A 14,875-nucleotide genomic window follows, 5' to 3' on the forward strand; every position below is an offset into this window, starting at 1 on the left:
TGAGGGAGGTCGGCCAGCAGACTGGGAAATGGAAGCATATGGGCAAGTCCAGGCTCGGCTCCAACCTGGCAACGAAAGCAGAAACGAGCTGCTCTTCTCTTCATCCAGATTTATTATAAAAGGGTGCCGGAAAATAGACTGAGCAAAACTGAGGATCTCGTCATAGCAGAGCGAGACTTTCATGGGAAATGAAAGGGGGGAAACTCATTGAGAAGTTCACAGAGATGTAACTTTTTTTGCTGGCCGTTTATTATATAAAGTGAAGAGAAAATATGGTTCTGAACAGTAAAATAACAAACTTTTATCGTTCAGACAGTGATGGCTGGAGACTTAAAAAGTTGAGGAGGATAATTGATTAAATCTATTTTTGGAGAGAAAAAAAAGCTAATGGGCTGAGCATTTTTCATGTTCTAAGTTACCCTTTACAAAACATTCTGAACACCAGCACAAGTCGTTTAATTAGCCTACGGCACAACATTGTAAGTACTTGAATCCATGCACAACATACAGCATAACCTACAATGTTGAGAGTCTGAAACTAAGCGCAGACCAGTCTATGCTGCATTCATTGGGAAAAAAGGGAAGAAACTGAAATTCACAGGGTAACTTTATTAAGACAGGACCAGATTTACCAAAGTGTAAAGGAACAAAAGTTCTGAAAAGTAAATACCAAACGTTTATCACTTTTATCTTTCAAAAGACTCGGAGGGAGCATTAAATGATTGTCAGGAAAGCTTGGTATGAAACATCCTGGCTTAGTTTTGTAAGTAAGGGAGTTTATCCCAAAAAGATTACTGTATTCTTCCTTTGATACATTGCACAGCAATCTAGCATTTTCTTAAACTATCACTGTAAAGGTATCCTGTTCCTGAAGGATCAGCACATCCATTCAGCTGACTGGTGTAATTTAAAAAAATGTATTTTACCTTTATTGAACTAGGAAAGTCAGTTAAGAACAAATTCTTATGTTCAATGATGGCCAAGGAACAGTGGGTTAACTGCCTTGTTCAGGGGCAGAACAACAGATGTTTACCTAGTCAGTTGATCTTGCAGCTCGGGGACTCGATCTTGCAACCTTTCGGTCCAACGCTCTAACCACTGCGCTACCTGCCGCCCCATTGGCTCCTCACTAAAGCAACTATAGGCCAATGTTCCCCCTGTTTTTGGTGAAAAAAACATTTATAGCTATTTAGCATACGCCTTTATGCAAAGTGACTTACTCATATTACAGACAGTGTGTGTGTCTGTGGATGTAGGTATTTCTCTCCCCAAGATACTGATTAAGGCTTGCTGGGCAGTGTCTACCTGTGTGGTTTCCTGTGGAAGGTAACCACTGAGCACCTTTGATATCGCAACACAGAACTTAAACCAAGTTCCAAGTTTTATTGTCACGTGCACAAGTACAGTGAAATTCCTTTCCCAACAATGCAGTAATCAATAATAGTGGTACTAAACAATTAAGTAAAATATAACCAAAACACACAATAAATAATAACAAGAAGAACAGGATAAAGTAAGCAAGCTATATACAGGGTCAGTGCCAATACTATTTCCAATATGCAGGGATACTGGAGTGGTAGGGTTAGCTATGTATAAGGGTATGGTGACTAGGCAACAGTGGTGGAAAAAGTAACCAATTGTCATACCTGAGTAAAAGTAAAGATACCTTAATAGAAAATGACTCAAGTAAAAATGAAAGTCACCCAGTAAAATACTACTTGAGTAAAAGTATTGGTCTTAAATATACTAAAGTAAATATATATGCTACAATGTACTTAAGTATCAAAAGTAAAAATATAAATTATTTCAAATTACTTATATTAAGCTAACCAGACAGCACACTTTTCTTGTTTTGTTTAATTTACGGATAGCCAGGGGCACACTCAAACACTCAGACATAATTTACAAACGAAGCATTTGTGTTTAGTGAGTCCGCCAGATCAGAGACAGTAGCGGTGACCAGGGAGATTCTCTTGATAAGCATGTGAATTGGACAATTTTCCAGTCAGCCTCTCAAAATGTAACAAGTACTTTGGGTGTCAGGGAAAATGTATGGAGTAAAAAGTACATCGTTTTCTTTAGGAATGTGGAGAAGTAAAAGTAAAAGTTGAAAGTACGAAAAATAAAAAATAAAGTACAGATAGCCCAAAAAACTACTTAAGTAGTACTTTAGCGTATATCAAATCAAATTTTATTTGTCACATACACATGGTTAGCAGATGTTAATGCGAGTGTAGCGAAATGCTTGTGCTTCTAGTTCCGACCATGCAGTAATAACCAACAAGTAATCTAGCTAACAATTCCAAAACTACTAACTTATAGACACAAGTGTAAGGGGATAAAGAATATGTACATAAAGATATATGAATGAGTGATGGTACAGAGCGGCATAGGCAAGATACAGTAAATGGTATTGAGTGCAGTATATACATATGAGATGAGTATGTAAACAAAGTGGCATAGTTAAAGTGGCTAGTGATACATGTATTACATGAGGATACAGTCGATGATATAGAGTACAGTATATACGTATGAGATGAATAATGTAAGGTATGTAAACATTACATTAGGTAGCATTGTTTAAAGTGGCTAGTGATATATATGATATATATATCATTTCCCATCAATTCCCATTATTAAAGTGGCTGGAGTTGAGTCAGTGTGTTGGCAGCAGCCACTCAATGTTAGTGGTGGCTGTTTAACAGTCTGATGGCCTTGAGATAGAAGCTGTTTTTCAGTCTCTCGGTCCCAGCTTTGATGCACCTGTACTGACCTCGCCTTCTGGATGATAGCGGGGTGAACAGGCAGTGGCTCGGGTGGTTGTTGTCCTTGATGATCTTTATGGCCTTCCTGTGACATCGGGTGGTGTAGGTGTCCTGGAGGGCAGGTAGTTTGCCCCCGGTGATGCGTTGTGCAGACCCCACTACCCTCTGGAGAGCCTTACGGTTGTGGGCGGAGCAGTTGCCGTACCAGGCGGTGATACAGCCCGACAGGATGCTCTCGATTGTGCATCTGTAGAAGTTTGTGAGTGCTTTAGGTGACAAGCCAAATTTCTTCAGCCTCCTGAGGTTGAAGAGGCGCTGCTGCGCCTTCTTCACGATACTGTCTGTGTGGGTGGACCAATTCAGTTTGTCTGTGATGTGTACGCCGAGGAACTTAAAACTTACTACCCTCTCCACTACTGTTCCATCGATGTGGATGTGGGTGTTCCCTCTGCTGTTTCCTGAAGTCCACAATCATCTCCTTAGTTTTGTTGACGTTGAGTGTGAGGTTATTTTCCTGACACCACACTCCGAGGGCCCTCACCTCCTCCCTGTAAGCCGTCTCGTCGTTGTTGGTAATCAAGCCTACCACTGTTGTGTCGTCCGCAAACTTGATGATTGAGTTAGAGGCGTGCGTGGCCACGCAGTCGTGGGTGAACAGGGAGTACAGGAGAGGGCTCAGAACGCACCCTTGTGGGGCCCCAGTGTTGAGGATCAGCGGGGTGGAAATGTTGTTGCCTAGCCTCACCACCTGGGGGCGGCCCGTCAGGAAGTCCAGTACCCAGTTGCACAGGGCGGGGTCGAGACCCAGGGTCTCGAGCTTGATGACGACCTTGGAGGGCACTATGGTGTTAAATGCCGAGCTGTAGTCGATGAACAGCATTCTCACATAGGTATTCCTCTTGTCCAGATGGGTTAGGGCAGTGTGCAGTGTGGTTGAGATTGCATCGTCTGTGGACCTATTTGGGCGGTAAGCAAATTGGAGTTGGTCTAGGGTGTCAGGTAGGGTGGAGGTGATATGGTCCTTGACTAGTCTCTCAAAGCACTTCATGATGACGGAAGTGAGTGCTACGGGGCGGTAGTCGTTTAGCTCAGTTACCTTAGCTTTCTTGGGAACAGGAACAATGGTGGCCCTCTTGAAGCATGTGGGAACAACAGACTGGGATAGGGATTGATTGAATATGTCCGTAAACACACCAGCCAGCTGGTCTGCGCATGCTCTGAGGGCGCGGCTGGGGATGCTGTCTGGGCCTGCAGCCTTGCGAGGGTTGACACGTTTACATGTTTTCCTCACGTCGGCTGCAGTGAAGGAGAGTCCGCATGTTTTAGTTGCGGGCCGTGTCAGTGGCACTGTATTGTCCTCAAAGCGGGCAAAAAAGTGATTTAGTCTGCCTGGGAGCAAGACATCCTGGTCCGTGACTGGGCTGTTTTTTTTTTTGTAATCCGTGATTGACTGTAGACCCTGCCACATACCTCTTGTGTCTGAGCCGTTGAATTGAGATTCTACTTTGTCTCTATACTGACGCTTAGCTTGTTTGATTGCCTTGCGGAGGGAATAGTTACACTGTTTGTATTCGGTCATGTTTCCGGTCACCTTGCCCTGATTAAAAGCAGTGGTTCGGGCTTTCAGTTTCACACGAATGCTGCCATCAATCCACGGTTTCTGGTTTGGGAATGTTTTAATCGTTGCTATGGGAACGACATCTTCAACGCACGTTCTAATGAACTCGCTCACCGAATCAGCGTATTCGTCAATGTTGTTGTCTGACGCTTTACGAAACATATCCCAGTCCACGTGATGGAAGCAGTCTAGGAGTGTGGAATCAGATTGGTCGGACCAACGTTGAACAGACCTCAGCGCGGGAGCTTCTTGTTTTAGTTTCTGTCTGTAGGCAGGGATCAACAAAATGGAGTCGTGGTCAGCTTTTCCGAAAGGAGGGCGGGGCAGGGCCTTATATGCGTCGCGGAAGTTAGAATAGCAGTGATCCAAGGTTTTTCCAGCCCTGGTTGCGCAATCGATGTGCTGATAAAATTTAGGGAGTCTTGTTTTCAGATTAGCCTTGTTAAAATCCCCAGCTACAATGAATGCAGCCTCCGGATAAATGGATTCCAGTTTGCAAAGAGTCAAATAAAGTTTGTTCAGAGCCATCGATGTGTCTGCTTGGGGGGGAATATATACGGCTGTGATTATAATCGAAGAGAATTCCCTTGGTAGATAATGCGGTCGACATTTGATTGAAAGTCACAGAATGACACTTGATCCAGACAAACTTAGCTACTGCTCTGTTCAATCATTGGGCCTCTTGAGTTCAATTTCATTTGAACATTTTAATGTAAACATGTTTTAGACAACAATGTAGGCTATGCATTAATGAATAAATTATACATTCAATTTGACTTTGTTTTTACCAATCTAACTAAAAAACTATATAATGGTAAATCTCTATTGATAAACTGGGTAAATCAAGATGTTAGTCAGACTAGTTCTAGTCACAACACAGGTGAATGTATATTATTCAGTAGGAGTGTGTGCATGCATTGAGTTATTGAGCTGATATCATGTAGCTACAGATGACTAACAATTACTTCCATTAAGGACTTATTTTTATCGGCAACTGCTATGAGAACAAATTATTTTATTGTACTGATCAACATCATTTGCATAGAAGAAGTGATCTCTTCTTTCATAAAAGTGTGCTATTTCTTTAAAAAAGTAATGACGTCATTCGCCGAGGCAGAATGTGACTGTGGAATCTGACTTTGTGGTTATGGAACCAGACAGAAGGCAAGGGAGACAAATAAGTTAATGAGTTTTTGGTGGCAAGGGAGACTAAGGGAATTTATTAATTTGATTGGGGAAGCAGCGAACCTTCACTGTGGGGACAAACTTCGGTGATGCATTTTCTAATGAAGCCAGTGATGGAGGTGGTTAGCTCGTCGATGCTATCGGCAGAATCACGGAACATCTTCCAGGCAGCGTGAACAAAGCAGTCCTGTAGCATAGCCTCCGATTCGGCGTACCATTTCTCTATGGAGAGCATCATGGGTACTTCCTCTTTGAGCTTCTGCATGTAGACAGGAAGGAGGAGTATAGAATCATGATCTGATTTGCTGAAGGGGAACGAGGGAGGGCCTTGTATGCTTGCTTGTTGTCACGCCTGCTCCCGCTCTCCCTCTCTGGTGCTCGAGGGCACCAGGCTGCCCTTTATTACGCACACCTGTCACCATCATTACGCGCAGCTGCACAATATGACTTCCCTATTTGTCTGCTCCTGACTTTGTTCCCTTTGTCAGCTTTGATGTCGTTATTTTTCCCTGCCCAGACGCTGTTCCTGTTTTGTTTCATGTCCGTTGTTCATTAAAATGTTTTCTCTGTACCTGCTTCTCGTCTACCAGCGTTGATCCTACAGAATGCTGACACCCCTAAAAGAAGCATCAGGGAGTTTTGTTTTTTGATTTGGTTGGGGACGTCGGGTCCAGGTGCTGTCGCCGAGGGAACCGGGGGTGCCTCAGCTAGCTTGCCGGGCTCCCACGCCATAGCCGGATGGCCGGACTATGACCCCTCAGCTGGTTCGTCGGGCTCCAACGCCCCAGCCTGGCTAGTCTGGCGCCCATGCCTCGGCCGGCCCGTCAGGCTCGCCCAGGTGGGACGCCGGGTGGCACCCCTAGAGGAGGCGGTACTGTCACACCTGTTCCCTCTCGCGCCAGGCTGCCCTTTATCACGCACACCTGTTACCATCATTACGCGCAGCTGCGCAATATGGGACTCACCTGGACTCCTTCACTTTGTTGATTGACTTCCCTATTTCTGTCTGCTCCTGACTGTTCCCTTTGTCAGCTTTGATGTCGTTATTTTTCCCCTGTCCAGACGCTGTTCCTGTTCTATTTCACGTCTGTTGTTCATTAAAATGTTTTCCCTGTACCTGCTTCACGTCTACCAGCGTTGATCCTTACACTTGTGTGTAGAATAGCAGTGGTCTAGGACTTGAATGCCCCTAGTGGTGAAGGAGACATGTTGATGGAAGTTGGGCATCACATTTCTTAATGAATAGCGGCTCATTTGAGCCGGAACAGGATCTGGCACCTCTCCATTAAGTACTGTTTCCTTCCTGAACCGATTTGGCCCGATTCGGTAACTCTTATTATATGAAACATAACTTTCACTATTTGCAATGTAAAAATGTGAATTAAAGTGAAAGTTCATTGCCTCGTCTTAATTCTCCTGCCCCCTAAAAAAATTTCAGCCCAGGCCTGATATTCTAAGAGTTGATTCGGGTTGGGTCGGCCCGAGCTTATGGTTTACACAACATTGTAACCTGTTTGAAACCAAAGCGTGGCCGTGTGAGAAGGGTGTCTGTATCTCTCAGAGAACTAGAAAGAGATTCACTTTCTATTATCTCTCTGCTCTGATTGATATGAACCTGCAACTCTCATCTCTCCAGTGTTGCACTTCATAATGTATTTCCTTATAAAATCATAGCCGCACGAAGGGTTCTGGAGGAGCAGTAGCACACCTGATAAATTGAAATAAATTTGCCAAAGTTACGGAATTACTGCTGCCTGTTCAGAAAGAAATGGAATAACTCAGAAAAGCCTACTTCACCATGAGAAGGCCTATAATTTAGCCACAGAGGATTATATATATATATATATATATATATATATATATATATATATATATATATATATCAGTCATATATATATATATATATATACACAGTGCCTTGCGAAAGTATTCGGCCCCCTTGAACTTTGCGACCTTTTGCCACATTTCAGGCTTCAAACATAAAGATATAAAACTGTATTTTTTTGTGAAGAATCAACAACAAGTGGGACACAATCATGAAGTGGAACGACATTTATTGGATATTTCAAACTTTTTTAACAAATCAAAAACTGAAAAATTGGGCGTGCAAAATTATTCAGCCCCCTTAAGTTAATACTTTGTAGCGCCACCTTTTGCTGCGATTACAGCTGTAAGTCGCTTGGGGTATGTCTCTATCAGTTTTGCACATCGAGAGACTGAAATTTTTTCCCATTCCTTCTTGCAAAACAGCTCGAGCTCAGTGAGGTTGGATGGAGAGCATTTGTGAACAGCAGTTTTCAGTTATTTCCACAGATTCTCGATTGGATTCAGGTCTGGACTTTGACTTGACCATTCTAACACCTGGATATGTTTATTTTTGAACCATTCCATTGTAGATTTTGCTTTATGTTTTGGATCATTGTCTTGTTGGAAGACAAATCTCCGTCCCAGTCTCAGGTCTTTTGCAGACTCCATCAGGTTTTCTTCCAGAATGGTCCTGAATTTGGCTCCATCCATCTTCCCATCAATTTTAACCATCTTCCCTGTCCCTGCTGAAGAAAAGCAGGCCCAAACCATGATGCTGCCACCACCATGTTTGACAGTGGGGATGGTGTGTTCAGCTGTGTTGCTTTTACGCCAAACATAACGTTTTGCATTGTTGCCAAAAAGTTCAATTTTGGTTTCATCTGACCAGAGCACCTTCTTCCACATGTTTGGTGTGTCTCCCAGGTGGCTTGTGGCAAACTTTAAACAACACTTTTTATGGATATCTTTAAGAAATGGCTATCTTCTTGCCACTCTTCCATAAAGGCCAGATTTGTGCAATATACGACTGATTGTTGTCCTATGGACAGAGTCTCCCACCTCAGCTGTAGATCTCTGCAGTTCATCCAGAGTGATCATGGGCCTCTTGGCTGCATCTCTGATCAGTCTTCTCCTTGTATGAGCTGAAAGTTTAGAGGGACGGCCAGGTCTTGGTAGATTTGCAGTGGTCTGATACTCCTTCCATTTCAATATTATCGCTTGCACAGTGCTCCTTGGGATGTTTAAAGCTTGGGAAATCTTTTTGTATCCAAATCCGGCTTTCAACTTCTTCACAACAGTATCTCGGACCTGCCTGGTGTGTTCCTTGTTTTTCATGATGCTCTCTGCACTTTTAACGGACCTCTGAGACTATCACAGTGCAGGTGCATTTATACGGAGACTTGATTACACACAGGTGGATTGTATTTATCATCATTAGTCATTTAGGTCAACATTGGATCATTCAGAGATCCTCACTGAACTTCTGGAGAGAGTTTGCTGCACTGAAAGTAAAGGGGCTGAATAATTTTGCATGCCCAATTTTTCAGTTTTTGATTTGTTAAAAAAGTTTGAAATATCCAATAAATGTCGTTCCACTTCATGATTGTGTCCCACTTGTTGTTGATTCTTCACAAAAAAATACAGTTTTATATCTTTATGTTTGAAGCCTGAAATGTGGCAAAAGGTCGCAAAGTTCAAGGGGGCCGAATACTTTCGCAAGGCACTGTATATAAATAAAAATGACTAGCGCCAATAACAAGGCATAGCCTACAGTCGGGAACATGTAGCAAATCTGTTAGTGAACAGTATGCCGACAAAATAGGCTTTTCACAATATATAATTGCGGGAAAAACACTGACAGGTTGGAAATCAAATACTTCCTACTGAAAAGAGTAGACTGTAATCCGTCTGCTGTAGACTACCAAAATATCTGATCAACTTCAAAATATTGTTTCACAAAGTAAAACAAGAGAGAGATAGGCTTTTGGCACGAACGCATCGGCCATCACCAGCTGCGCATCATTGGGTGAGTCAGTGAAACTGGAAAGCATTTTAAGGACTATCATATCCTTCAATGTGTGTTACCACACACCTAGGCCTAAGCTATTGATCGATTCAAGACAAGATCGATTTTATTGATCTCAGATTCTCAGTTTGTCAGGGTCAAAGTAACCTGTCATTTCGATAATATGTGCGGTATTAAAAAGGATTCTGCCAAAGTCTCCAGTAATGTAAAATTACGTAGAATTGCATGAAATGCAAGTAGACCCTAAGCTACTCAAAATGTTCCCAATGTGTGCAACTTCTGCAAGCACCTCTAGTCTACTGCTCTCTGTTACTACGCAAATGCTATGATAGGCATGCAATACTTAATTATAAAAGGTGATTTTTTTTGCTGATGCTTTCCGGTACCTCAGAGCCCCCCAGGTCACCCCCATTTCACGTTCACTTTTTGTTCCGGCACCTAATTGATTTACGAACTGTTAATGAAGCAGAATTCAAATCACTGGCAACCAGAAAAGCAGCCTCCAGGTGCCTGGTTTCCTGCTTGTTTATAGTGTTGTACAGTTTGTTAAGTGACAGTTTGTTCTTTATCTTGTCCTGAGGTGGAATATATACAGCAGTCACAATAATAGCTGAAAACTCTCTTGGGGAGGTGGAAGGGTCGGCATTTGACCATTAGGTATTCAAAGACGGGTGAACTTCCACTGCGCTAGAGTCAGTACACCGATTGCTGTTGATGCATACCCCTCCCCCTCAGAGAGAGAAGAGAAGAAGATAGAGAGAGAGGGCATCACAATACTCTTCGTTCACATATCCAAGGCTTTTGCCCCTTTGAGTTCCAATAGCTTCTTCATTTAAAAAAAATTGTGACCAAATGTTTTGATTACTCATTCCAAAAACCAATTCTTATCTTGAATGACTTTTGCCAATTAAAGTATACTTGTCTATTAAAGGCTTTCCCCCCCAATGTGACTGTCAGAGATGATTTAACCCACATATGAATGGGTGAGCCTTCCCCCTGGCTGTGTCTGGCTGACAAGAAATTTGATTTATTATGGAGTCTCAAGACCAGAGGTTGTGAGAGAATTCAAATTGGAACTTGTTAGAACCTGTTCAGACCAGTTAGGCCCAGTTAGGGTCGGTTCCACACTTTCAGGCCCTATCAGGCATTGATTCTGCCGTAGTATTGGCAACGATTTCAATCAAAAATGTAACTGTTCCTCAAAGAGAGGAATGCTCTTCCTCATTGTTCCAAACTGAGTTTAAATGTATTTGGCTAAGGTGTATGTAAACGTCCGACTTCAACTGTATAATAGCAAAGAATGGCTTATCCTTCCAAAGCCGTATACGTAAGATCTGTAATAAAAAAGTACTTTCACTCACCTCTCTCCACTCCTTTGTCCCGATGCCTTGAACGTACAAAACCACAACTGTGAATAGAGAAATAGAGAGAGAACGAGAGCGAGTGGGAGGGAGGAAACAAGGTAAAATTAAAATTAATAAAGCCTTATTATTAATAATGAATACCAAGTACCAGAATATTTTATTCAAATTCCTGCACTAGATGTCTTTGCAAATTCACCTGTTAATTTATTTGAATAGAGACAGATATAATTAAAACATTGATGCATTGAATTGCTTTGCATTGCACCATAAGCTTGCAAGAATTTCCAGCATTATATTATGCTCAGGTCCTGTAGAGAGCTAAGAGGCCATATTTTCATGGCCATGCTTCAATACCCACTCAAGGTATGCATAGCTTTCAGACTGTTAGACACATTCATACTTATGCTATTAGTACAGATGTAGGTTCTGTTGCAGGATAACTTTCCTGCAATGAAGGAAATTCAAAACTTGTAGTGTATGAGGTTTAAAAAAGGCTTCTGAAGTTTGTAATTACCACCTTGAAATTTCAGACTTGATTTTCCCTTACGAGAAAAGTATCAACCCTAACAAAACTGGCCATTAATTATAAATCACATAATAATTCACATTTCCTCGTGCTACAGGATTAATTTCCTGCTGTAGCAAACTGGCTCAAATTACAATCCTACATCTGTACACACAGCATTGACTACAAGCATAGGTTACTGTCAAAGTGTGACATACTGCATGTTCCTTATTTAACAGTGGCGAGTATTTATGAGAAAGCATCCGAGTGAGTGAAACAGCGCCTCTGTCTCTGGATGTGTAGCCCATCTATCTGATTCTGTCTGGTCAAAAAGAGCATGACATTGTTGCCGCCCGTAGCACCAGCGAGTATTTGGCCTCCCTAATAGCCCATCAGTGTTGAGCTAAACTGAGTGAGCTCAACTGTGACTGGTCCTGGCTCACCCCCAAAAAAGTGTCAAGGCAAACCAGTTTGGATTTGACTACACACCAATTACGTCACATCAAAAGCAAAACGTAATTGACAGAAAACTTGAATTGTTGCTTCTCTTTGTGTCGTTGTCCTCCGGTGGCTAGCTAGCTACAATTGGCCCTTTCCTGAATTAGCAATGAATGGAGATAGGGATTTGAACTTGTGGTTTTACTTAATTCTCCATACTGGCCAATGATTTTCATGGCGATTCTGATCCAACCATAAATGTATACATTGTGGCCCTGGCCTGAGAGGATGGAAGTAGCTAGATGTATACTGAACAAAAATATAAAATGCAAGATTTTATCGAGTTACAGTTCATATAAGGAAATCAGTCAATGGAAATAAATTCATTAGGCCCTAATCTATGGATTTCATTCATTTCTCCAGAGCATCCCAAACAGGCTCAACGTGTGACATGTCTGGGGAGTACGCAGGCCATGGAAAAACTGGGACATGTTCAACTTCCAGGAATTGTGTACAGATCATTTTGCGATGATCATTTCTCCAACACTTTACATGTTGCGTTTATATTTTTGTTCAGTATAGTAGGCTAAATGTTAACTAGCTGCCCCATCGTTGCCCATGAAAAGAAAGTTGGGCTAGCGAGCAAGAATTTAATCCAGGTAGCGTAGGACAACTAAAAGTGTGTACTGCACAACAGAGTAATAGACCATGTCGTCAACATGAAAGAGAGGAGGATGGGATTGGTCTTTCTCTACAAGTAGGGTGAGTAAATATGCTTTTTCTACTTGCATGAACGAACACACAGAGAAATCAGAACCAAGGACAGCCACATCATATTTAGCTTACGTTGATTGGACTAAATTGTTTTTGGTATCTTTTAGTTGTCACTAAACATAGGTGATTAGATGATGTTGAAATATTGAAGTTGAAATGGTGCTGGAATAGTGAAGGCAGCTTCTGACTTTCCAACTTGCAGTAACTCGCTGTGGTTCTAAATCAATAGTTGTTTAGTAGTCCAAAAATGTCAGAAACATTCACTTGCTTGACCATGCTGTAGGTCATGAAACTGTTTGTTACATGCAATATGTTTTGTGGACTTCACCAGACAGAGGTTGCTCTCCAGTTTTGTGATGATTATTTTTTTTTTCCTGGCTTGGCTTCCCCATTGATTTTACCCACGCACTGCTACTGTTATTTAATACAACTTTATTTATCTCCTCAGGGGCACCACCCTTGCAATGTGGTTAGCATAACACAGAAAGCAAGAATAGCACCTGACTTTGAGATGAACTCAGTTATACTGAACCTGGTCTGATATGAAGATATCTTATCCAACACTGGAGAGCTCCTCTGAACAATACAACAGGTATCCTCCTTTCTTAAAGATTGGACATATTTACAGTGCTTCCCCTAAGTCGCGATAAGGGGCTGGACTTAATTAGCATTCCTACCTCTCCTCATCCAGAAACAAACATCGCAGCAAATCAAAGAAGAGCGCGCCAACACGCCCTATACAGAAACCAATCAGCATAATGCCGCCACCGTGGGACAAGTACGAGCCAGCTGTGATGCCATAAAGCCCCAGCCCAGGCAAGCGCTTTCCATCCCCTCCTCTCCGCTTCCTTCATCAATGGAAAAAAGAAGAAGGATCCTGAGTGGCGTCACTACCAACCCAGGTTCAATCTCATGAGGAGATGAGGGCGTTGACGACCATTTTGATGGAGCGATGAGTGGTGAAATAAATGATGGGTTGAGCTCTCAAAGACGGATCCTCAAATCCCTGAATGAAAACACAGATCTGCCGTAAAGTTACACGACTTGATCTCACAAGAAACAGTTAACAGTGCCTTCAGAAAGTATTCGCACCCCTTGACTTTTTCCACATTATATTGTTGTTACAGCCGGAATTCAAAATGGATTTAAAAAAATGAATAAAAAAATCTCACCCATCTACACACACAACCCCATTATGACAAAGTGAAAAGATGTTTTTTTGAAATTTGAGTATTTAAAAAATATATATACAGTACCAGTCTAAAGTTTGGACACACCTACTCATTCAAGGGTTTTTCTTTACTTTGACTATTTCCTACATTGTAGAATAATAGTGAAAACATCAAAACTATGAAATAACACATGGAATCATGTCGGAACCAAAAAAAGAACTGTTAAACAAATCAAAATATATTTTATATTTGGGATTACTCAATGTAGCCACCCTTTGCCTTGATGACAGATATATGTTACAAGAGTGTGCAAAGCTGTAATTAAGGCAAAGGGTGACTAGTTTGAAGAATCTTAAATATATTTTGATTTGTTTAGCAGTTTGTGGTTACTACGTGATTCCATATGTGTTATTTCATAGTTTTTATGTCTTCAGTATTATTCTACAAAGTAGAAAATAGTAAAAGGTGTGTCCAAACTTTTGACTGGTACTGTATACATATTCATTTATGTAAATGAACACTTCATTTACATACGTATTCACACCCCTGGGTCATACATGTTAGAATCACATTTAATACAATTACAGCTGTGATTATTTCTGGGTAAGTCTCTAAGAGCTGTGCACACCTGGATTGTATATTATTTGCACATTATTATTATTTTTTCATTCTTCAAGCTCTAAAGTTGGTCATCGATTATTGCTAGACAGACATTTTCAAGTCTTGCAAGCCGATTTGCAAGCCGATTTAAGTAAAAACTGTAACTAGGCCACTCAGGAACATTCAATGTTGTCTTGGTAAGACACTCCAGTGTATATTTGGCCTTGTGTTTCAGGTTATTGTCCTGCTGAAAAGGTGAATGTTTCCCAGTGTCTGTTGGAAAGCAGACTGAACCAGGTTTCCCTCTAGGATTTTGCCTGTGCTTAGCTCAATTCCGTTTCTTTCTATCATAAAAATCTCTGTAGTCCTTGCCGATGATTTGCCCCAAACAAAAACCTTAGTATTCTGGACATAAACTCAATTTCTTTGCCACATTTTTTAGATTTTTTTTTTTTTACTTTAGTGCAAACAGGATGCATGTTTTAGAATATTTGTATTTTGTACAGGCGTCCTTGTTTTCACTCTGTCATTTAAGATATTGTGCAATGTTGTTGAACCATCCTCAGTTCTCTCCCATAACACCCATTAATAAACTCTAACTGTTTTAAAGTCACCATTGGCC

General features: G+C 41.5%; 1 protein-coding gene across 1 annotated transcript in view; it reads right to left on the bottom strand.

The window, feature by feature from the left end:
• Positions 1–14,875, bottom strand: part of LOC139413830 (copine-9-like) — a 134,628-nt gene that overhangs the window by 94,411 nt on the left and 25,342 nt on the right. Inside the window, exon 3 of the mRNA XM_071161619.1 lies at positions 10,762–10,808. Coding sequence (XP_071017720.1) covers positions 10,762–10,808 — 47 coding nt within the window. The remainder of the gene's footprint in view (positions 1–10,761; positions 10,809–14,875) is intronic.

The sequence above is a fragment of the Oncorhynchus clarkii genome, chromosome 7, assembly GCF_045791955.1.
Source record: "Oncorhynchus clarkii lewisi isolate Uvic-CL-2024 chromosome 7, UVic_Ocla_1.0, whole genome shotgun sequence".
Lineage (NCBI taxonomy): Eukaryota > Metazoa > Chordata > Actinopteri > Salmoniformes > Salmonidae > Oncorhynchus > Oncorhynchus clarkii.